General features: G+C 41.4%; 1 protein-coding gene across 2 annotated transcripts in view; it reads right to left on the reverse strand.

Moving 5' to 3' along the window:
• Window positions 1-23,112, reverse strand: part of ANKRD33B (ankyrin repeat domain 33B) — a 186,912-nt gene that overhangs the window by 25,381 nt on the left and 138,419 nt on the right. For both annotated transcript variants that reach the window (XM_075212712.1, XM_075212711.1), the window contains exon 3: window positions 2,319-2,459. In XM_075212712.1, coding sequence (XP_075068813.1) covers window positions 2,319-2,459 — 141 coding nt within the window. The remainder of the gene's footprint in view (window positions 1-2,318; window positions 2,460-23,112) is intronic.

Raw genomic sequence — 23,112 nt, forward strand, 5'->3', positions numbered from 1 at the left:
CTGTTACCTAACAATGTTCTTTTCCCTAACCCTGTCCCTAGCCCTATAATAATACTGTTGACATTTGAATTGTTCACCTAATCATACTGTCCACCATGTGAATTAGCGATCTAATAATACTGTCAACACCTGAATTGTTGATCTAATGTTGTTGACTTTCTGAATGCTGACGAAATTGTATGTTTTTCTACATTTTTAGGAAGTAGTCTCCTCCAATATTTACTCACAATGTTCTCGCCTGTGCTAAACACTAGCCCCCAGTGCACACTGGGGGGTGGGTAGTTTAAGTACTACTAATACTCATCCTCTCATTTCCAAATGGTTGAGGCATTTTGGAATGAGGCAGCTCTATAATTACAGTGTCAGAATCTGAAACATCAGACTCACATATAGCACTCATAGATACCTTAAGATTAGGAAGGAATGTTACCTTACAATTCTTGTGACACTGCTCCAGAATATACTTCTAATTTAGTATTTACTTCTAATTTAGAAAATGTGTTCTTATTTGTTAACAAACAAAATTTTATATTTTATTGGGGGGTTGTGCTGCTCAGAGTCAAAGACAAAAATACCCTGTTTACTTTTTTGGGGTGTCTGGCTGCACTGACGCTCACAATCAAATACCATTTTTTCCCACTTAATATAGATGCCACTGAATAAATCTTAACAACTTTACAAGTGGAGAAATAGAAAAAGTTTTATAATAAAACACACAGTTTTTTGCCCTCTTAAAACAGATGTCACTGCCCCACACAAAATACTTTCACTACAAATACTTTTTAAAAGAAATAGATCAATTTTTTTGGGGTTTGCTGCTGAGTCATACAGCAAAAAAGCACACTGTTTTTCTTCACTACATACTAGTTCAGAATGATGTCTAACTCTATATAGTGAATTAATAACAACCAGTAGCCACTACTCTGTCTAAACTCTCTGACAGCCTGAAATAACAAACTATTCTAGCTGACTGATCTCTACAGAACTACATTAAAATAATCACAGCTATTCTACTGTTTTTTGTGTCCCTTTTTCACCCTAACGCTTTAGTTTGTATAGTCTGTAGTTTAAACATGATTTTCAGAGCTGAACTCTGCAGCTACACACCGTCTTTTCAGAAATGGCTAATGAGTACATGAGGGAGGGCCATATATATATAAAAGCTATAGATCCAAAACTCGTCATTTTCTCAGAAATGACACTTTTCCTCATTTTCAGGTCTAATTTTGGTTCTCACTCGGAACCACAAATCTCGGATCTGTAGGATTTCTCAGAATTCGAACCGCTCATCTCTATTTTCAATACCAGTATGTTCAAGCCCAGTGCCTTAACACCTCGCCCATCCCTGCAACAATAACCATAAAATCTGACATGTTTTTCAACTTCAGAAATTACATCCAGTAATTAAATACCTTTTTTTACAGGCACATGTTTGTAGCCATGAACATGAGTAAAGGGGTTTACCTACATTCATTAGAGAGGGCTGCCTGTGACTTTGGGTGGCAAAAAGGTGGGGGACACCTGTTATTTTCTAAAGAGGGGAGGGGGATTGTTACTTTGAAGGAAAGTTTAAGTACTTCACTAGTTTCCCAAAACAAATAAACCCTCTTAAGGTTCAAAAGTATTGTGTGAGGATTTATTTGTGGATCTCCACGGGTTTTGCTAAATTAGTTGTGTACTTTGAAAATAAATTTTAAAATTAAGTTTGGGAATTTTGTATCTTGTATAAATTACAAAAGTGTTTTATCAGTTTATTCAGCAATATTCTTTTACAATCTGTTTGTAATTTTGTAGCATTTGCTGCTAATCAAGTATTAGCTCAAAGGCATAGAACAAAGTACAGTTTCTATAATATTATTTTTAGTTTGGATGTTTTCAGCTATGTTGAGAAAGGACATCCTCCAATCAGACATTTGGTTTAAAGGCACATACTGTAGTTGTAGACATGGGCATTAATACTGGAGATTGACCTAGACTGATATGGTACAGCTGTGAATGAAGTTAGGGGCATGGTTTGGTGGAGAAAAGGGCAGGGCATCTGTCTTATTAAAAAAGAGTTGGAGCTTGTCAGGTTGATGAAAAGTATAGACCTTCGGTGATAATTATTACTTCTCATTTTATTGCAGTAACATTTTTGTAAGAACCATGAATGCAAACAATTGCATAGTATGTTCAGATACATTTTGCATATTCAATATGGAACTGCAATCCGTACAATTTAACCTCAATCTGTGCATTCAACATGGAAAACAAAGAGCAAGTGTATCTGCAACAGTCATCACCTTGACAGTAACTTTATTAAGCAAAAATACACTTACCTGCTAGCATTAATGCTCTAACACAATCTGTTCTGCCTTGAATTGATGCTTTCATTAATGCTGTAAATCCATGTATATTTCTCTTCTCAAGGTCCAAACCAGGATAGTAGTTCAGCAAATGATTTGTGATTGTTATATGTCCTGTAAGATTTATAAACACGTTGTCATTAAAGAAAAGTCATGTAAATTTAATGTTTCCTTTACAAAAACTAATTATGTTACAATTAATGTTATTATTATTGTAGTTATTCATGATATTGTATATGTTATGGTATAATATTCTCTCTATAGTTTAAAGTAAAATGATAAATCCATCTCATACGAGTCAACTTTTAAAAATAATTGGGATGCTTTTGTTCATTCCTAGCATTCTTGACAGCATGTTTCACTATAAGCTATAGATTGATGTGTCTCAGTGTGTTAAAATATGCATTTAAACAGAACATTATTCACTAATCATCATTCTACTTATTGTTTCGTTTTTCATTGTACATTGTCTTATTTCAAAGTACTTTCAAAATTGTAGAAAACATATATGACTGCTCAGGGCCGGACTGGCCATCTGGCACTTTTGGCATTTGCCAGAAGGGCTGATGGCTGTATGGGCCGGTCCGGTCCCTGCGCTTCCAGTCCCGCAGCTGCTTCTTCTTTTTTTTTTAACTTCCGCGCTGCCGCACGATGTGACGTCATGACGTCACGCAGCCGCCTAGGAGACATCGGTCTGTTGAGGGCGCAGGGTGTTGAGGTGAGTTGGTGTGTCTGGGGAAAGTGACAGGTACTGCAGGAGGGGTGGGGGAATGAGTAAAAATAACCGCACGGGAGAAGTGATTAAAAATGTCTGCAGAAGGAAGGAGGGGTTGAGTGACAATGTCTGCAGGGGGAAGGGGTGTGTGTGAGTGACAATGTCTGCAGGGGGAAGGGGGTGTGTGAGTGACAATGTCTGCAGGGGGAAGGGGGTGAGTGACAATGTCTGCAGGGGGAAGGGGGAGTGAGTGACAATGTCTGCAGGGGGGGTGTGAGTGACAATGTCTGCAGGGGGAAGGGGTGGATGTGAGTAACAATGTCTGCAGGGGGAAGTGGGGGGTGAGTGACAATGTCTGCAGGGGGAAGGGGGTGAGTGACAATGTCTGCAGGGGGAATTGGGGGTGAAAATGTCTGCATGGGAGCAATGGCTGTAGGAGGGGGAACATAAAAAATGGCCAATGTGTGTGGGGGACAATATATGACTATAATGTGTGTGGGGGACAGTATATGACTATAATGTGTGTGGGGGACAGTATATGACTGTAATGTGTGTGGGGGGGACAGTATATGACTGTAATGTGTGTGGGGGGACAGTATATGACTGTAATGTGTGGGGGACAGTATATGACTGTAATGTGTGTGGGGGACAGTATATGACTGTAATGTGTGTGGGGGGACAGTATATGACTATAATGTGTGGGTGGACAGTATATGACTAATGTGTGTGGTGGGACAGTATATGACTGTAATGTGTGTGGGGGGATAGTATATGTCTCTGATATGTGTAGGGGGACAGTATATGACTGTAGTTTGTTTTTAAGTGAATGTGGGGCTGTTTGGGGAAAATTAGGTATATTTATTAAATGAAATTATGAATTATTTAATGCCTGAGATGGTTGTGGGAAATGGTTATTTTTATTAAATATAAATGCTATTTAATTTCTTGCTGGGGTTGTTTGGAGGGAGGGAAAGCGGTTTATTTATTAAATGGGAATACTATTAATTTAATGTTGGGGCTGGTCGTAGGGAAATAGGTCTATTTATTAAATGTATATAGTATTTAATGTCAGGGCTAGTTGGAGGGAAATAGATGTATTTATCAAATGTGAATACTATCATTTTAATGTTGGGGCTGGAGTAAGGCCTAATTTTAAAACGTGGGTGTTATATTGATTTAACACCGCTGCTGGTTGGAGTTTTCTAAATTTCATGTATCCATTTTTTTTCCCAAATAGGTCCCTCAACATTCCAGGATCCAGACAAGCAGCAACTGATCTAAAGACACCAGCAGCCACAAGTGGAGACAATGACAAGACAGGTAAGAGAGACCAGGACATTCTGCCAACTGTCCTGAATTTGGTGCGTGATTGTCCTGCTTAGTCGGGATTTGGTCTGACTACAAGGACAGTTGGGAGGTATGTACTGCTTCACATTGTACTACTTGTGAAGGCAGAACTGTGTGCACCTAATAGTAGTGCTCACAGTATTGCCTGTGTTTTTATTGAAAATGTGTCTAATTACCATATTACATCATAGGAGCCCCCTGTCTTCAGTGCCTAGGCCCCCCCGAGCCTTAATCCAGCTCTGGTTAGCAGGAGGGAGCGGATAGCTACTCCCAGTTCCTGGATAGGACACAGCCTGCAGAGAAAGCCGAGGAGCTCTAAGTCTCATGAGATTTATTAATCTTGTGAGACTAAGAGCTTCCCTGCTCACTCTACAGGAAGTTCCCACCCTGATGGATGTCAGCAGCATCAGAAGCATAGATAAGTGCAGTGGGCTGGGGGTGTTGTAATGTGTTTCTGGGGTGGAGGGTGGCATGAAAGGGAGGGTATGTATCAATGACCCATGTTGACCACGCCCCCAACATAATGTGGGCACGCCCCTGGCGGTGCCACTGCTGCGCAGCGGCACACAGTTTTGTCCTGCTCATTAACAGAGATGGGCCTGTATGCTTGAAATGCCAGGGCTGATTTTTAGTCCCAGTCTGGCAGTCTGGCCCTGTGACTGCTAGATGTATGTTGTTTTAGCTTTTTTTGTGCTAATGTGACCTGTACACTAATATGTGACTTAATATTTCTCTGTTGAGGCATCTTTTCCTTTTGCTTAGGAGGAGTGAGATTTATATAGATACTGCATTGACTTAATTGATAGGTAGTTAAGACAGGTCAAAGGGATGGATGATTCTATTTCTGTAACCCTTTGAAGACAAGGCATCCTTTTCTCGCTCTGGACACACTTCACAAGATCCTAAAATAGGTAAGCCCAAACAGACCCAAAGTAAGTCAGCTCCCTCATCCCACTCAAGAACTGACACTGACTCTTTAGATAATGCAAGTAATCCCATCGCTGACTCTCCATTGCTGACAATTCCGACTGTTGCGGAGTGAGCTTCTGAACTTTCTGTTATTCTTATGTCCCTCATTGACAAGAAATTGGAGGATCTGCAAACTAGATAGGACTCCACACTTGCCAAAATTGAGGCCAATAGTTCCAGGATTGTAACAATCCTGGAACACTTGGCCTCAACACTTGAGCAAAGAGTTAGCGATATAGAGGATCAATCCCATGCCCAACAAAACTCTATGGATTCTCAGACTAGTACCATACAGTCACTGATTGATAAGGTTGATGATTTAGAAAATAGACACCACAGAAACAATTTACGATTCATAGGAATACCTGAGTCAATTAAGGGTGAACAACTGATAGAATATTTAGGTTCAACTTTACCAGAGGTATTGGGCATCCGTGCTGAATCAGGTGATCCACAGATTGAGAGAGCACACAGACTTGGCCCAGAGAGGGAGGGAGACATGAATAAACCCAGACCTGTGATCGCAAAATTTCCGGATTTTAGAGCAAAGGAGAAAATACTAATAGCATACCGTAAGGTGTCCAGACTAGTTGCAAGAATGCTAAATAGGATATTCAAATCAAAAGTTTGGGCAATTGAGGAGTTGAATGTTTGAGATATTTGGAGGGGGGGTGGGGGGCGGGAGAGAGATGACCCAGATATTCTTGTAGAATAATTATCTGATTTGTATTACTGGAGACATACTGGGCCTTAGTTTATATTTGCCCCAACTATCTCTAATTCCATTAATCTATAATCCTTGGTTATTGAAGCGTTGAATATTTGAATTTATAAAACTGTGGTCCGTGTATTCCATTGGAACCGTTGGCTGGTTTTTTCTCTTCCTCTCTCTCCCGCTCCACCTCTCCCCTGTTTATTACTAGTCTTGACAAATGATTTTTGAAGTCACCACATAATCACCCTTCCAGGTTCTTTTATGGAATGTTAACAGCTTTTTGGAGTTAAATATGCTTCAGACAGCTATTGTCTGCGATTTCTTAGTGTGTGATGCCCTTTTGGACTACGCACACTTATAGTTTATTTGGTTTGGTTAATCTAGAAAATTGGAGAATGATACTCACTATGATATATACTGTTTTGCATTCATTATTCTATCCTATGTGCATTACTAACAATATCAATACTATATGCCATGGTAGATTTAATGCTGTGCTTATTGATGAATGTACACTACACGGGACACATTTGTTCTGAGGGCCCCTCTACTTGCTGGGATGGAGGGACCTCTGTTCCATGGTTAGATTTGAGAAAGAATGATCTTGTCAAAGAGGGAATTGGATGACTGATTGTCCAGATGTAGCTGCCACTTCATCCCAATACATTGTTAGGCAATTTAAGTTAGTGTCTTAGACCATAGGAGGGCTTAATTCCCCAATTAAAAGAAAGAGAGTTACAACAAATTTGGACAAGTTGCATCCTGACCTGGTTTTCCTTCAGAAAACTCACTGGAGGGAGGGAGACGACTCAACACTCAAAGCTAGATGGATTGCGGAATGTGTTTCAGCACCAATTCATATTAAGGCGCGAGGAGTGGCTAACCTCTTGCATAGGGATCTTCAATATGAAATCCATCATGTTCTAAAGGACACAGAAAGCCACTATATTATTATAGATGTTTCAATTCATCACAAGAGATATAAATTAGTTAATATTTATGCACTTATCTAATTTTTACAGAATTTTTATACAGCTATACTTTCAGTATTGGCACAGAGGGAAAACTCACAGTTGGTTATAGGCGGTGACTTTAACACTGTGGATGACCCTGTTATGGATAAGATGCCTCCGATCAAAGATTCCCACCCTTGCACATGGCAACATATTTATAATTTATGCACATCATTGAAGTTGACAGATCCCTGTCGGTTATTTAACACCTCGGATAAATCCTATGCGTTTTACTTGGCGGTTCGCTCTTTCTCCATGATTGATTACATTTTAGTGGCTGATGCCCTGAATCCATATATTCAGCATTGTCACTCACCGGACTGTGAGTGCCATTTCTCCTGTGTTCAGGAACCGTGGCCGTCCGCCATCCTGAGGGTCTGCGCATGTGCAGCCCTTATGAAACCTTCAGGCCCTGTTGCTTTTAATTGATTGGATGATCAGGCAACCCTCCCTATTTAAACCACCTGTGATCATTACCTAGTTGCCTGATCTTGGAGTCTCATTCCCCATGAGCCTCTGAAGGTGTTCCTGTGTTTCCTCGTGTATTCAGCTCCAGCTGATTCCTGTTTACTACGGTTGTGGTTTCCAGACCACTTCAACTCTCCTGTGTTCATCGTGTCTGCTCTCCGCTGCCTCCGTTACTACTGCCGGATTCCAGACCGCCTCTACTCTCCTGTGTTCAGCGTGTCTGCTCTCCGCTGCCTCCGTTACTACTGCCGGATACCAGACAGCCTCAACTCTCCCGTGTTCATCATGTTTCCAGTTTTACTTACTACTGCTTCTTGAGTATTGCTCCTTTGATTACCGGTTATCTTCCGTGCGCTGCAACCAACCTGATTACCGCTTCCATCCTCCAGTGGTCTCTCCTCCTGCCGGCGTTCAGCCGGTCAGGTATCCCTGCACGTCTCCTTCACAGCCTGCTCTCCTGAACCGCGGTATGCATACTTTCCATTGACTTTGCTATTGTATTGCATATCCGTCTGGACTGTGTTGTGTTCATCTCCGGAGTCTTCTATCTACTGAAGCTATTGTTACATTTGACTTTGTTTCCTATTACCTGGATCTCTATAGTGACTTTGTATACTTCAAGCAGCGCTTGTCAGTTATTATTGTATTGTGGATATCATCGTGGGATCAAGTTCTGTGTGCCCCGTGTATCCTCTGCATTACATTCATCTCCTCGTGCCCCTCCTCACATATATATAGCAGTGGTACAACTTGCTGACGCAGACCACTGACTCCTGTTTCCCATTGGCACCAGTTTCAAGTATCCTCTCACATAAGCAGTGGTACAACTTGCTGTACGCAGACCACTGACTTCCCCGTTTCCTACTTGCACCTGGAATCCATTCCTTCACTATAGACAGTGGTACAACTTGCTTTACGCAGACCACTGACTTTCACTACCTCCTCGCTACTCCTGGACATTCCTCCTCACTATAGCAGTGGTACAACTTGCTGTACGCAGACCACTGACTCTCCTCACGTTTACTTGTCCATCTGGTTCCTCGTGTACATACATCTAAGTCATTACCAGTTGCTGCTAGTCATAGACTTTCCTTGAGCATCCTCTCACCATCTGCTGATTCTCCTGTTCCGTTGTCACCCTGCTACCAGAGGACCATAGTACCAGCTATATTACTCTGGTAAGAACATCATCTGGTGATATCCTGGGCAAAGACTCCTAGTGCCTGTGACAAGCATGCTGATATACATGATATTCTCATATCGGATCACGTGCCGATCTCGCTCATGGTCAGTCTAGTACAACCTAGAAACCTTTGCCGCCTTTGGCGTTTCCCTACATGCTTAGTTAACTCTCATGATTTCAAATTGTATTTAAATGGAAAGTGGATGGAGTATGAGTATGATAACATTGAGCACTGGGATACGCCTGTCCTTTTTTGGGAGACGTCAAAGGCGGTGATGCGTGGTCAAATTTTAGGTTATGTATCACAAAAAAATGGGAGATAGAGGCTCGTGATAAGTTTTTACAGACATCGTGACGGAGACATTTGAGGCACAAGTAGATAATCCTGGAGATGCAACTCAAACGCAATACCTTCAAACCAGAGCCTTTTAGAGAATTGATTACAATAAAATAATGCAGAGAAAACTGGGTGCTAATAAACCTAAAAAAACATAAACCAGCAGCTCCAATAGTAGGCTCCAAACCTAGTTAAAAAAGACATACAAATAAAAGGAGCGCTCGGTAAAACATTTAAACAATATTTATTAAGTATAAAAACCTGGTAACAAAGGTCTTAAGTGCATATGGCCATAAACACCAAGGAATCAAAATACATCAGCAATAAGATATATCCAATGACTTAAGGCTCCCTAGTGTGGGAAATATAAAAGTATAATAGCGCTAAACAGATTGCAGGGCTCAGATAACCAGTCGATCCTTATTTAAATACCATTAGTACGGCAGGAAATAATAAAATCAGCAAAGATATTCAATTAAGTCAGTCCGCATAGACTCCAGCCTGTAGACGGGGAAGATCTTAGAAATCCCCCTCTTGATAATTCCGATGTGCTAATTCTAACTCCCCATAACGTAATGAGCACAGCTTCGTGTGCAGATAAGAGCTGTCAGTGATGTAATATGCACAGCTCCGTATGAAGATGTGAATCAATGTTCCAAAGGCAAAGATCCAGAGCTGATTATCCTAATGCTAAAGTACCTTATCCTTGTGTCCACGAATAAGACCTAAGACCTATGTTACCAGGTTTTTATACTTAATAAATATTGTTTAAATGTTTTACCGAGCGCTCCTTTTTATTTGTATGTCTGTTACAGAATTACCCTCCTCACACAGGCCAGGCATAGTCTAGAATATACTAAAAATAAGTTTTATAGATGGGGTAATAATACAGGAAGGTTGCTATCTCAAATGTCAAATCCAAGGCATAAAGTTAGATCTGTAGTGGCAATCAAAGACCCATCCACTAATGTAACATACACTAAGTCTAAGGATATCATACAGAAATTCCAACAGTATTATGATGCCTTGTATAAGGATATTTCTATTGATGCCTCCATGCAGGCCTGTATTTTGGAAAAAGCTAAATTACCCAAACTTACAGATGATCAAAGAGCTATATTATCTAGCCCAATTACTATGGCTGACTTGAATGCAGTGATTAAGGGGTCGAAGTCTAATAAGGCCCCGGGACCAGATGGTCTTTCGGCAGAGTATTATAAAATTTTACAGCATAATATTGCCCATATTCTGCTTGAGCTTTTTCAAACTGTTCATTCCAAGAGACCACCATTTCCATCTTTTAATGATGCTTATATTACAGTCATCCCCAAACCAGGAAGAGACCCACAACTAGTGGCATCTTATCGCCTAATTACTTTATTAAATTCTGATTTTAAGTTGTTAGCTAAAGTATTCGCTGACCAATTACAGGACATTCTTCCTGTGTTACTAACAGACAACCAAATGGGTTTTGTTAAAAGGGCGCCAATCAGTTAGAGGGAACGGCACTGGCGGTTGTTATATCAGCATCTCAGCATGTAGACGTACCTAATATGCTGTTGAGTTTAGACATTAATAAAGCCTTTGATAGAGTGCTGTGGCCTCATCTGTATGCGGTCCTGAGGGCTAGAGATTTTGATCCATCATTTATCTAAATGGTAGAATACTTTTATACTGAACCCACAACTGCAATATTATTGAATGGTTCTAAAAGTGAGAGGGTGGTTATGGAAAGGGGCACTTGTCAGGGTTGCCCTCTCTCATCGCTGCTCTTTTACCTAGCCCTGGTCCCATTTCTTCGAAGGTTGCAAAATTGGAACACTTTTCAGGGCATAGGGATAGGTACCAAATCTGTGAAAATTTCGGCATTTGCTGAGGATTTACTTCTATACATTTCCAACCCGCAACATACACTACCCGCAATCCTGGAGAGAGTTGCTGAATTCGGCCGAGTATCAGGTTTTCAGATAAATATGGATAAATCCACAGCTCTGTATCTTAAAGCAGGAGTGAGTTGCCCTGCTTGGGGTCATTCCATTGGACTACGATGGGCAGGCCATCAATTCACATATTTGGGTATACAAATTCCCAAGCTTACAAATTCCCAAGGTATACAATTACCAAGGTATACAATTCCCAAGCTTCCATCACGTCTATATCAGGTTAACTTCACAAAAGCAATTAGAGAGGTGGAGTTGGAGGGTTGGCGTTGTCTCCCTCTATCCTATACAGGGCAGGCGAACTTAATCAAAATGGTTTCTTTTCGTTTTCTACTTTATTCAAAGTCTACCTTTACTGTTAACACAACGAGATCTGACAAACTTAAATTTCTTGTATCCAAAATTTATTTGGAAGGGCAAGAGACCGAGATGGGATTGGCTGTCTGATCAAAGTATGTACGCTAATACGCACTTAGAACATCAATTTACTCCAAAACTTGACTTGAAGGCCTTACTACACCTTTCTGATCAAGAGATCCCCGGTAAAGTTAGGGACAATCTACTTTTATGGACCACTTGAAGAATATGGTGCATTTTACGGCACAAACATGGTGTCAATGCACACAAATCGTTACATTTACCTCTAGTACACAATCCAAACTTTCAGAGGGGGACGGCAAGTTTTCCATTCACAATATGGCGAGCGGCAGGGGTTAGTGCGATTTTCCAACTGGTTAATAAGCAAGAAAAAAGACCCATGATATTTCTAGAGGCATCAAGTAAATATAAAGTTGTGCGAGCCTATTCAATGGCGTTTTTGCAGGCCCAACATTAAATTAAAGAGGTCCTTCGAATATTTACAGATGTAGATTGGGACAACCCCACCTAGACCTTATGTTGTTCTCGCCTACTCTGAAACACCAGGCTATCACCATTCATTATGGACTGATGAGGGAGGTGATAGATTATTCTACTACACATTCAGGTATATCACAGTCATGTAAATTGATATCTGCTAACACGTATACTGAGATGTTCTAGAATATTTATCATGGTACATACTTGATCTCCCAGTAGCGATTTAGAATGGGTCTCTTGCAATCTAGCAATTGCCTTTGGTGCCATTCTATTGATGCAGGATTGTTTCATTGTATGTGGGGGTGCCCCCTGATCCTCCCATTTTGGCTTCAAGTAAAATGTTTTGCGGAAAATGCCTTGCTAAATTATGTTTCATTAACGCCTGAGTGGGCCATACTGGGAATTCTTCTGACTAATCAAAAGATATCAAAAGGAGGTAGACGTTTATTATTAGCTATCAGTGCTGCTGTGCGTAAGTATCTTACACCTATGGCTGCAAACTATGACTCATCCCATCTCTCTGTTCAAAGGAAAACTTAACTTTATATTTAGAGGCACTAATTGATAAAGAAAATCAAGTTGAAAAGTTCTTTGACATGTGGGAAAGCTATACTAATACTCTTCCTGCTGCTACCAAACTTAAAATACGAGAATGTCTCCAAAGCAGAGCTTGGTATGAACTCCGAATTGTGGCAAGAGACCCTCCTATTATTATATAAATTATTAGGTGGTATTGCAATTGCAAGAAATTGGTACACTTTTGGGTTATGATATGAGACAAGAGCGGTGGGCTAAAATGGGTCCCGTGTAGTTTTAAAACTGTATATAATTAATATTGTATTTGATTTGGCTGTATACCATGATGTTTTTGATGCTGTCAATATAGCTTTGATTGTATTGAAGACATGTATATCATTATGCACTGTTGTATGTATTGATGTGTATTGTCACAAGTGAGATCAATAAAAAAAACAAAAATTAAAATAAAATAATTGGGAGTGCTCTCAATAACATCCCCCATGAAAAATGCCATACATAGACATGGCTATTGGCAGAGGAAGCATAAATATTGGTGGTGCTCAAGCAACCATAGCTCCCACAGAACTGGCTTCTCTGGTACAACTCAATTAGTATTTACACTACAAATAAACATCATAGAATGTAGTTTATCTAATATTACAGAGCAGGAAATTGAAGAAAACATATTGTACACTTTCATAAATGTTTTTGTGGCATCGTAGTCCGAAGCGGGATGCACATGCGCTTTGGATGCCTCCCCTGCAGGCAGAGAACTACATATTCCAGCATGCAGTGTGGAGGAGCAGCTTGTAAAGGAGCAGCTACAAATGGCATCTGGAATTCTGAGGGGGACTCAGAGAGACAGACATCCTGTGAGAGGTAAGGAGAATGAAGGAGAGGCGAGTGTGTGCCAGTCAGACAGGGCCGCAAGGGTATCAGAGAGGACGATTAGAGCAAGAGACCCCTGCCAGAGCGGAGACCTTGGGGAAGTATGAGAGGTATGGAGGAGAGCGGAAGGGAGCCAGGAAGAGAAAAATAAATCATTACTGGACATCTGCGCAGAGGCTGGGAGCAATTCTGATAAGTGACCCATGTTTATTTCACTTCTGATTTTTGATGTGTGAATTGGGTTGACACTACCTTGTGGGAGAAACTACATCATTGCCTGTATTTGCCTGCCTTCCAAATGTATTTCCTTGCTATGTGTTTATAAAGTTAAAATAGCTGTGATAGAATTGTGTATGTAGTTTTGGCATTAGTTATCCTTGCTAGACAGATGTTGTGGAACAATGTTAGTGTCAGTATCTACCTGCAGCCTTCTGCATTTCATGCTGCTTTTATTGGCAGCTCCTTTGCTAAGGCAGTAATTGGCAAGTTTACACCATCTCCTGCAGTGCCATCTTGTGGGTCAACTGTGCATCCAGTAATATCACATCTGTTTGAGAATTACCTCTGTGCTCCAACCAATTGACTCAGGTCCCCTTTCCAAGAAGATCTCGCAAAAAGAGAGGACGAAAGAAGAGAGGAGGGTCTGCGGTGCCTCAACTTCTGGCATGATCTCTTTCGCCTTACCGTCCATGAACGAGGTCTTCTCTGCTGGACCCCCCATTGTGGTATATGATCCTGATGATTTTAACCACCTTTGGTAATACGGCATCTGGAATCCGCCCTAAAAGTACTTATATATTGTATGTATTATCTGCAGTACCTCTATTCATCAGAGGTGCTGCTATTGTGCCTTCCTCTTCATCACTAGGGGTTAACCTGCTGCACCAATTATCTCCTGCACCTGGGTGTTGCCTATTTATACCTGTCTCTCTCCATCTCCTGCGCTGCTTATTGTTGTTTTGTTGCCATCCTTATGGTTTGTTTTCCCTGCTGCTTCTGTGCTCTCAGACTTTCACATCCTGCTGCTACACCACTTCTCCGGATCTCTCTCTACCTACCATTCTACCTGTGTCTGCAGTATTTACTATGCAGTTTCATCTATATTGGGTTTGTACCATTTATCTGTATTTTCTGAACAATAAATAATTTTATGCTTCATCACTTCTCGGGCATCAGAGCTGTGATTTACTTTGAAGAGTGACAGAGGGTAAAAAGATACCTCTTAGTTACTGTAAACCTGAGGAGCATATATATATATATCTCTATCTCTCTATCTATCTATATCTATATCTATATCTATATCTATATCTATATATATATCTATGTTAGAATAGATACAAAAAAGTGTTGTTCATAAGTTATATGGGACCGTTTTGTTCCAAGTCAAAGAAATCCATTTTTTTTATACAAAATTCCTTTAGAAGCCCATGTCCATTAATAAATGTACCGGTGTGGGTTCTAAAGACCAACCTGGTGTGATAATATTTCCTTTGTCCGTGGTCAAGTGTGTAAGGGGGTGGAGGGTTCCTTGGTCTCTCTTTGGTGTTGCTAACTAGAGGACACTACCCCACGAAAAGCCTACAGTACTTAGACCGAGGTGGAGGCACAGCCCGACACTGAATACAAGGTAAAGAGTCCATTTGAAACAGGACACGCGAAAACTAGTACACACACCCTAGTTGGAGAAAGGGATGTTACATTTTAATTGAACGCATATGACACATACTAATGCCTATGACTTGAAAGGTGGAGTGGGGGAGGGAAGGGGCAGATGAATGTAGTCAATGTACAATAAGGGGTGCCGAATGCAAATTCAATCGCTTCAAGTTTCTATTTTCTCTTAAGTACGTGTTTTTTTATCAGTATAATTTGCTCCAGCTACAGGACAGGTGTAAGTGCCAATTGATGGTAATGACTGACACAGCATTGTCTTTGTATTAAATACTACACATATGCGTGCCAGAAAGCACAGAAGAAGTGTATGCAAAGAAGAGAAAAACAGATTGCATGTAAAGTAGGAGTCAAGAACATCCTGATTTATGAATTCAATGTAAGAGAAAAAAAATGAAGCACAGATTTTTATTTCTGAATATAGTATTATGAGCTAATAATGTAAATTATTAAAAAAAAATGCATGCATTCTGATGGGACTTGATATTGTGCATAAGCATGTGTATTTTATAGTCTGTTCTCTGTTAACATATGAAAAGCACTGTTTAGGCAAAGTGTACTTATACCCAAATTCAAATAGAAATGTATACCTTTCAATCCACGCTCACGTTCCATGCTCCTCCTAAAAATACAACTTGTTTACAGGTTGCAGTTGAAGATTAATCAGGCCCCGAGTTCTATTTTGGCAATAACTGAATAAATGCATGTTTTTGCTGAAATGAAATCTATGCTAAATTGACATATTTGTATGTAATTGATTATTTTGAGAATTTTTAGGTGATAGTATTGAAATTATAGGATTGATTTAGAGTTGGACATCAATTTATTTCTACCATATAAAAATGTGACTTACGTAAAATTGAAAACAACTTGTGCCCATATTTTGAGCTGAGCATATAATATATTTGCACACACCTGTACTGGGAGAGGTGGGTCAGGTTAATTCATATGCAAGGCTATTAAAATAGAGTACTAGTAGAACAAATCAAACACGCCCATTAGAGATGTGTCCGATTTGAGCTGTCTAACCTATCAGAAGCAGGTAAAAAAAACCACCTGCCTTTTGTCTGGCAGTTTAGACTAAACCGCCTGTTATGGCTAATGGCTATTGACATGAGCTTGTAGAACTGGTGATAGAAATCTTCCCCTATAGCAGTCGCCTTTCCTAAAGAGCTTGTAGTGCTCACAGGTACTTGGATGCCCCCAGGTCTGTACTCTAGTGTAGTACAAGCTTATATGCAATTACGCAGCAGGGAGATAGGAGGCGGTAGTCAAGATGGTAGCGAATGGTCAGAAGCAGGCCAGGGTCAGGGATCTGTAGCAGACAGAGTGGTCAGGAACATGCCAAAGGCACAGGGCTGGCAGCAAGTAGGAATATCCTGTCAGCTGCCAACCCTCCATATCTGCCCCGGGACACATCTTGCTATGCAACATCTGGTTGCATCGCAAACAGACACCATGCCTCCGGCAGAATTGTTCCGGTAATATAGATCTGGACAAACACTTTTTAAGGAAGTACCTGACACCCTTGCGGTGCGAGAGTATCAGGATCCACCTCTACTCCAGCGTTCCCTGTGTATATTATTGACTCCTGTCATATACTGTAGGGATCCAGGACACTTGCTTTCCGCCCCCACGAAGAGGCCGGGAACCGCTTCCTCCTAGCCGGTAACGGGAAGGCCGTACTATGAGTGTGGAGTCCTTTTCCCTATACTTCTACCAGACCAGACTTTGTCATGCCTGTATTCTTGGACACTCCTAGTGCGTCCATATCTATACCAGCTTTGTGGACTCTGGCTCCGCAAGGAACTAAATCTCTTCTGCGTATGTTTCTAAGCTCCGACTGTCATGCCTTACAGCAGCCGTTATCCCTCACTGCGATGAATGAGAACCGAGTGTCTAATGGCTCCATCTTCATAGTCACCCTGCCTATTGGGGTGTGGGTAGGGGTCTTACATTCTGAGCTCATCTGTTTCCTGGTGTTACCACAGTCCATAACCCCTGTTATTCTGGGCTTACCTTGGCTTTGGACCCACTCTCCTCAATTCGATATATGCTCAAGTGACTTCCTGGGGACCCTCGTGTCACTATGTCCTATTTCTCTAACAAATCTGGCAGAGCAAGCTGTTTTATTTTTACTGATTTTGCTCTTCACACGGAGCTTATTAATTAATCAGTAACTGTTTATTCAACAAACAGCATGGATTTATGATAATCCCGATCCAGCATATAATTTACAGGTTTAGATATGAGATCAATATAATTACAGCCCGATATTTGTTTTCCCTTTCATTCAATTAGCAAACGGTGATGCATTTTGGTGGGAATATATATTACCCTTATTAACCATTTGGATTATTTCACCGTGTAGCACAAGAGTGGAGCTATACAAAATAGTTGTATTTTAATCACACATGCACTTATTTTATTTTATTATCCCTTTTCCCTTATATTTTGCTCTCTAATGTCCTCAATTTTTTCTTTTAAGGATAACAATAAAAGTTATATTTTAATTCAACTCGTAGGAGTGCCTCAATATACACTTTCCTTTTTCTCTTTTTTTGTAATTCCCACACCTTTGTGTCAAAGCCCTAAAATGGGCACACAATGCAAAGTTCTCTGGTCACCCCGAGGATAATAAAACCTTCGTTCTTCAAGGATGACACTACTGTGGCCTACCCTCCAGCTGGATGTCATCGACTTCATTGCCGCATGTCACACCTGTGCTAGGCACAAGTCTCCACTACACTCACCCTTGGGACTTCTTCATCCTCTACCGGTTCCCGACAATCCTTGGACTAGCATATGTATGGATTTCATTACCGAGCTTCTCATGGGCCATGGTTTTAACACTATCTGGGTAGTGGTAGATCAGTAATCCAAGATGTCATTCTATATTCCACTGAAAGGTCTGCCCACTGCCTCTGAGCTAGCCACTATATTCATTAAAGAGATCTTCCGCCTTCATGGGAGTCCGCAAGAGATTATTTCAGTCTGCGGGGTTCAGTTTGTATCAGCCTTCAGGAGATCTTTTTGCAAAAACTTAGGAATCGGGTTAAAATTTTCTGCTGGGTACCATCCAAAGACAAATGGACAGACTGAATGCATCACCCAAGATTTGGAGCTGTTTCTGCGTTGTTTCTCCTCGCATGAACAATCTAATTGGAGTGTTCTGTTACCGTGGGCTGAATTTGCCCACAATGACTATATTCACAAGTCCTCAGGGTCCTTTCCGTTTTTTATTGTATTTGGTCAGAATCCGTTATTGCCTACATTTGTTCCTAATACTATCTCTAAGGTCCTGCTGCAGATACCTTGGTGCGTGATTTTTCCCACATCTGGACCAAGACGAAAACCAAATTCCTGGAGTCCTCCTCCCGTTAAAAGGTGACAGCCGATCGTCATTGCAAGATGTTCTTTGCTCTCCATGTGGGAGATAAAGTTTGGCTTTCCACACGCAATTTAACACTTAAGGTCCACTCCATGAATTTCGCACCTAGTTTTATTGGACCATTTTACAAGTCATCAATCCGATTACTTACAAGCTTCCTTCCTCCCTAAGGGTCCATAACTCTTTTCACATTTCACTTTTGAAGCCTCTTGTACTTAATAAATTCTTTAAGAAGCCTTCCCGACCTTTCCCCATTCCAACTACTACGGGTGAAGAATACGAGATCAACCCCATTTTGTACTGTCGTCTATCACATGGTCAACCTCAGTTTCTAGGGTTTATTGGAGGGGTTTCAGCACTGAAGAAAGGTCATGGGTAAAACAAAAAGACCTTTATGCTTCTCGTTTATTACAAGATTTCCTTAGACCTCATCCGAATGCTCCTTGTGCAAAGAGAAAGGGGGGGTACTGTCAGGCACCATCCCTCCCTGTCTGCCCCGGAACACCCGCCTGCCGCTGCTCCTCCTGCATCTGGTTGCATAGCAACCAGATACTATGCTTACGGCCACCCGGCTGGCAGAACTGCGCATGTGCGCCCCATTGCTAGGGAATGGGACACAATCTCTGACCTGACGGCGGCTGGTGACGTCATGGTAATTGGGATCTGGACACCCCTGATACTCTGGGGTGCCAGAGTATCAGGTCCCACCTCTACTCCAGCGTTCACTGTGTATCATATTGACTCCTGGTATTTGACTCTGGTGTGTATTCTGACTCCTCTCTGGTTGTTTCCTGCCTGCTCTTTCTTCATGGATTCTGACCTCAGTATGTGTCCTGACTCTTCTATTGGATCACGTATTAGTACCGTCTCTGTCCACCTGGTTCTGACCCAGATTGCCTGACCATTCTGCTTCTGCCTTGACTGGCAGCTGTACTGGAAAACCGCGACCTGCGCATCCCCCGCAGCTAAATCCAAACCTCCTTGTAGGGGTCCCTGGTGAAGACCAGGGGCACGTTAGACTCCAGCTTCAGTAGTACTAATAACAGCAGGTAGCATCTCACCCTAGTGTGACATATCCAAGAACAAAGCCAAAGGTCAGGGCAAAAGAGAACAAGCAGAGTCCAGTAACAGTCCAGAGGTCACAACAGAGGATCATTCAAAAGTACTGCAGAGTAACAATAGGAACAAAGGAACACAGCAAGGGAGAGTAGGTTAGCAACAGACTGAATCCACACTAATAGCAGGGGGGCTTAAATAGTGATACTGGCCAATCACGAGTCATTGCTCCAGTGAGGATAATCAGTCACAGAAGTTAAATTAATTTGTCACTAGTGTGCACCCACAGTTGTCGGGACGCGGCACTGATTAAGATGAAGTCCCGGATGTCACCAAACAAGAGGATGTGACATTCCGGCCGTTGCCATGACAGCCAGGGCACGAACAGAGGAAGCGAACTGTGGCTTGTAACACCGACAATGTTTGGGTGTTTTGAAACCACCACTCATCGCTGCTAGTTTGACTTTTCAACCTCAAACCTCTGTATAGTAAGTGCGTCTATTTGAAGTACTAAACTGCTGGTGATGTGCAGTGAATTAAATCCTCCCAAAAACTATCCTGTAGTAAATCTAGCCCTTGTTGTTTAATATACTGTATAATAATTTTGAAATTATTTTGTCATAGAGCTTACAAAAGGGATAATCTGTACTTAGTATGTTCCTGTTTTATTGTAAACTTCTAAGCATACTAAGCGTGCTACTGTCTGGAAAAAAATCATTTCTCAGTGCAAAAACCACTGTTCAGTTAACTATGCTACAATCTCATTTAGTACAAAAGTGTATATAATATGGTCTATTTAAAAAGTAATGCTTAATGAAACTTTACAAACACCATTACATTAACTTTGTTGAACATAACACACTTTCCCATATTATTCCATTCTCTGGAAATTACTGGATTTTAATTGGTCAGCTACATTATTGGTTGAACGAATATTTAAGATATCATAAAACAGGTTTTTTATAGTGTTTATAGTTACAAGTGGTTTCCACTACTCCTTGAGCCACAAAATATGTCTCCAGTGTATACTCTGTGATCGCCCTCCTCTCTAGACTGTATTCTCAAACTCGTAATTTCCTCTATTTTTAAGTCATATGGGGCAGATATGATGAAATCCATAATTCTCATTCTCTTGAATTCAATATTGTGCCTGGATGTTTCCTGGTCCTGAACTGTCCTGTGACACAGTGCCATAACTAGGGTTGTGCAGGCCGTGCCGTCGCCCAGGGTGCAAGGCCAAGGGGGCGCAGCAGCCGCCCGCTACCAGCCTCCATACCTGCCTCCAAGAGAGAGAGAGAGACATTCACAGTCACTTACAAGACTTTGAAGCTTCAACCCTTAAGTCCTGCAGTGGAACGCATGTGCGTTCCACTGACAGGAAGTTCGGCATTTGGAACGCAAATGCTGAACTTAAGGGTTGAAGCTTCAAAGTCTTGTAAGTAAATCTCTCTCTCTCTCTCTCCTCCCCACCCCCAATGAAACATAGCACAATATATTAAACTCACTTAAACATACACATATTAACTGCATAAAATATTACAATACCTATCGCTATATATTTTTGAAATATACCACTGAGTGTGTGCATATAACAATTCTTTCACTAAAGTGTTAGCCACACCCACTTGTCAAATGCCACTCCCACTTAGATGGGGGCGCCGGTGCCCTGTCTCGCCCAGGGCACCAAAATTTCTAGTTACGGCACTGCTTATGAGTATGTCACATTTTTGCCTGCTTATATTGATATATCAGCAGTGTTCCAGTTATTGGAAGTGCTGATCATCTACAAATGGTGGTTGTTTATCAGGATCAACAAAACGCAATTCATATTTCAATGAGGGTGTGTGTATGCCCTGAGCTATGTTGTGTTCTGTGTTGTTCTGGGTGTATGAGCAGCACCTGTGATATCTAACAATTATATCATTAGCAATGATAGGTTTTTGAGAAGGGAATACAGAACATACCTTTGCTCAGTCCTTTTATAACAATTTGGTCCTATCCTGTGTGTAACTGCTCGTATTTGTTTTGTGCTGTTAAGTCATCTAGCTGATGGCTAGTTTTGTTCCAGTGTTTGACGGAAACCTTTTGTTATAGCATATGTTTCCATTTCAGATGTAGAATTACATTAACTTTCAGACTCTGGATACAGGCCAATATGAGCAGTACTCCTGCAACTCAAATGAAGATCTAACTAGCAAAATCCATTTGCATTTACATCAAAGGGCTAGATTTACTAAGCTGCGAGTTTGAAAAAGTGGGGATGTTGCCTATAGCAACCAATCAGATTCTAGCTTTCATTTATTTAGTACATTCTACAAAATGACAGCTAGAATCTGATTGGTTGCTATAGGCAACATCCCCACTTTTTCAAACCCGCAGCTTAGTAAATCTAGCCCAAAGTCTTCATATGGTAAAAAGTTCTAAAAAGTCCAAATAAACTAGATTTGTGCACTCTCTCATGCCCTGTTAGTGGTTCATTATGAGCTAGGGATGGAGTTGTCATGGATATAGTGATTTCCATCCGCTGTACTCAGTGCCGGATTAAGGGAATGGAGGCTAAGGGGGCCTCCATTCCCCTGTGAGGGCCCCCCCCCCCGTGATCCGAGCTGCCCGACCCCCCCCCCCCCCCCCCCCCGGCACCTACCTCCTTCCCCGGCGCGCTGTACGCTCTTTACTGAGGAGATCTCGTGAGAGTGAGACTCACGAGATCTCCTCAGTAAGGAGACTACAGCGTGTCGGGGAAGGACTGCAGGGAAAGTGCTCAGCAGCACTGATCGCGCCGGGGGCGCCTCCGCCCCCGACCGATCAATACTGCTGCTGAGAACTGTTAGCCCAGTTAGCCCTATGGTTAATCCGGCCCTGCCTGTACTGGTTTAGCAGCTAGCCTCTGTGTGTTTCTTGTGTTTCCATTTGGAGTTTCAAATTATCAGTGGATAGGGTACCACTCTTGTTCACTATTTGCACCAGTCTTACATTAAAAAGAGGTGCTGGTCTCAATTTAAGACTAAGCAGAGGATTAGGATATACAGCCCACCTGTGAATAAGTTGACCAAACTCATGGATTTACACAAAATGAATTGAATGCGATGCATGGAAATCCCCAATGATAAAGACCTTTAGACAAAGCTGAAAGTTTAACCTGTTTTTCTCTAAGCTGCGGATTAGAAGTAGTAGTAATGTAGCATATAACAATCCATAATGTGTATGGTGTGTAGTAGATCATGGATAAACCCTATGGACTCTGTGTACCAACATGCCATTTGTAATATTTATTACATATAACACAGCTCTGCTCAAAAACTGAGCAGTGTTGACCTCAACCACCTCAAAGGTGATGGAGAATTATGGTGCAGTAACATGTCACATGGTAATGATTCATCTCATTACCATACATGCTCACTCTTGCTCTCCTCCAACAGTTTAACTAAAACTCTGCAGTTATGATATTTGTCAATTTGCAGTGCATAAATCACTCATTACACCTGGCAAAGTACTTTTGCAAGTTCAGAGGTGCAAATAGTGCAAGCAATGGATTACTTAGCATTGGAGGAAGATTATATGATCAGATAAACCATCCTTCACTATGCATGTGACATACGGACAAGTGCATGTGATCAGTTGTTTTAGTTTGACAGTACCTATAGTGGAGGCACAGAGTCTAACGTGAGGTAAGTGTTCACCAGGGATCCCTGCAAAG

This window comes from Mixophyes fleayi, chromosome 5 (genome assembly GCF_038048845.1).
Source record: "Mixophyes fleayi isolate aMixFle1 chromosome 5, aMixFle1.hap1, whole genome shotgun sequence".
Classification (NCBI taxonomy): Eukaryota; Metazoa; Chordata; class Amphibia; order Anura; family Limnodynastidae; genus Mixophyes; species Mixophyes fleayi.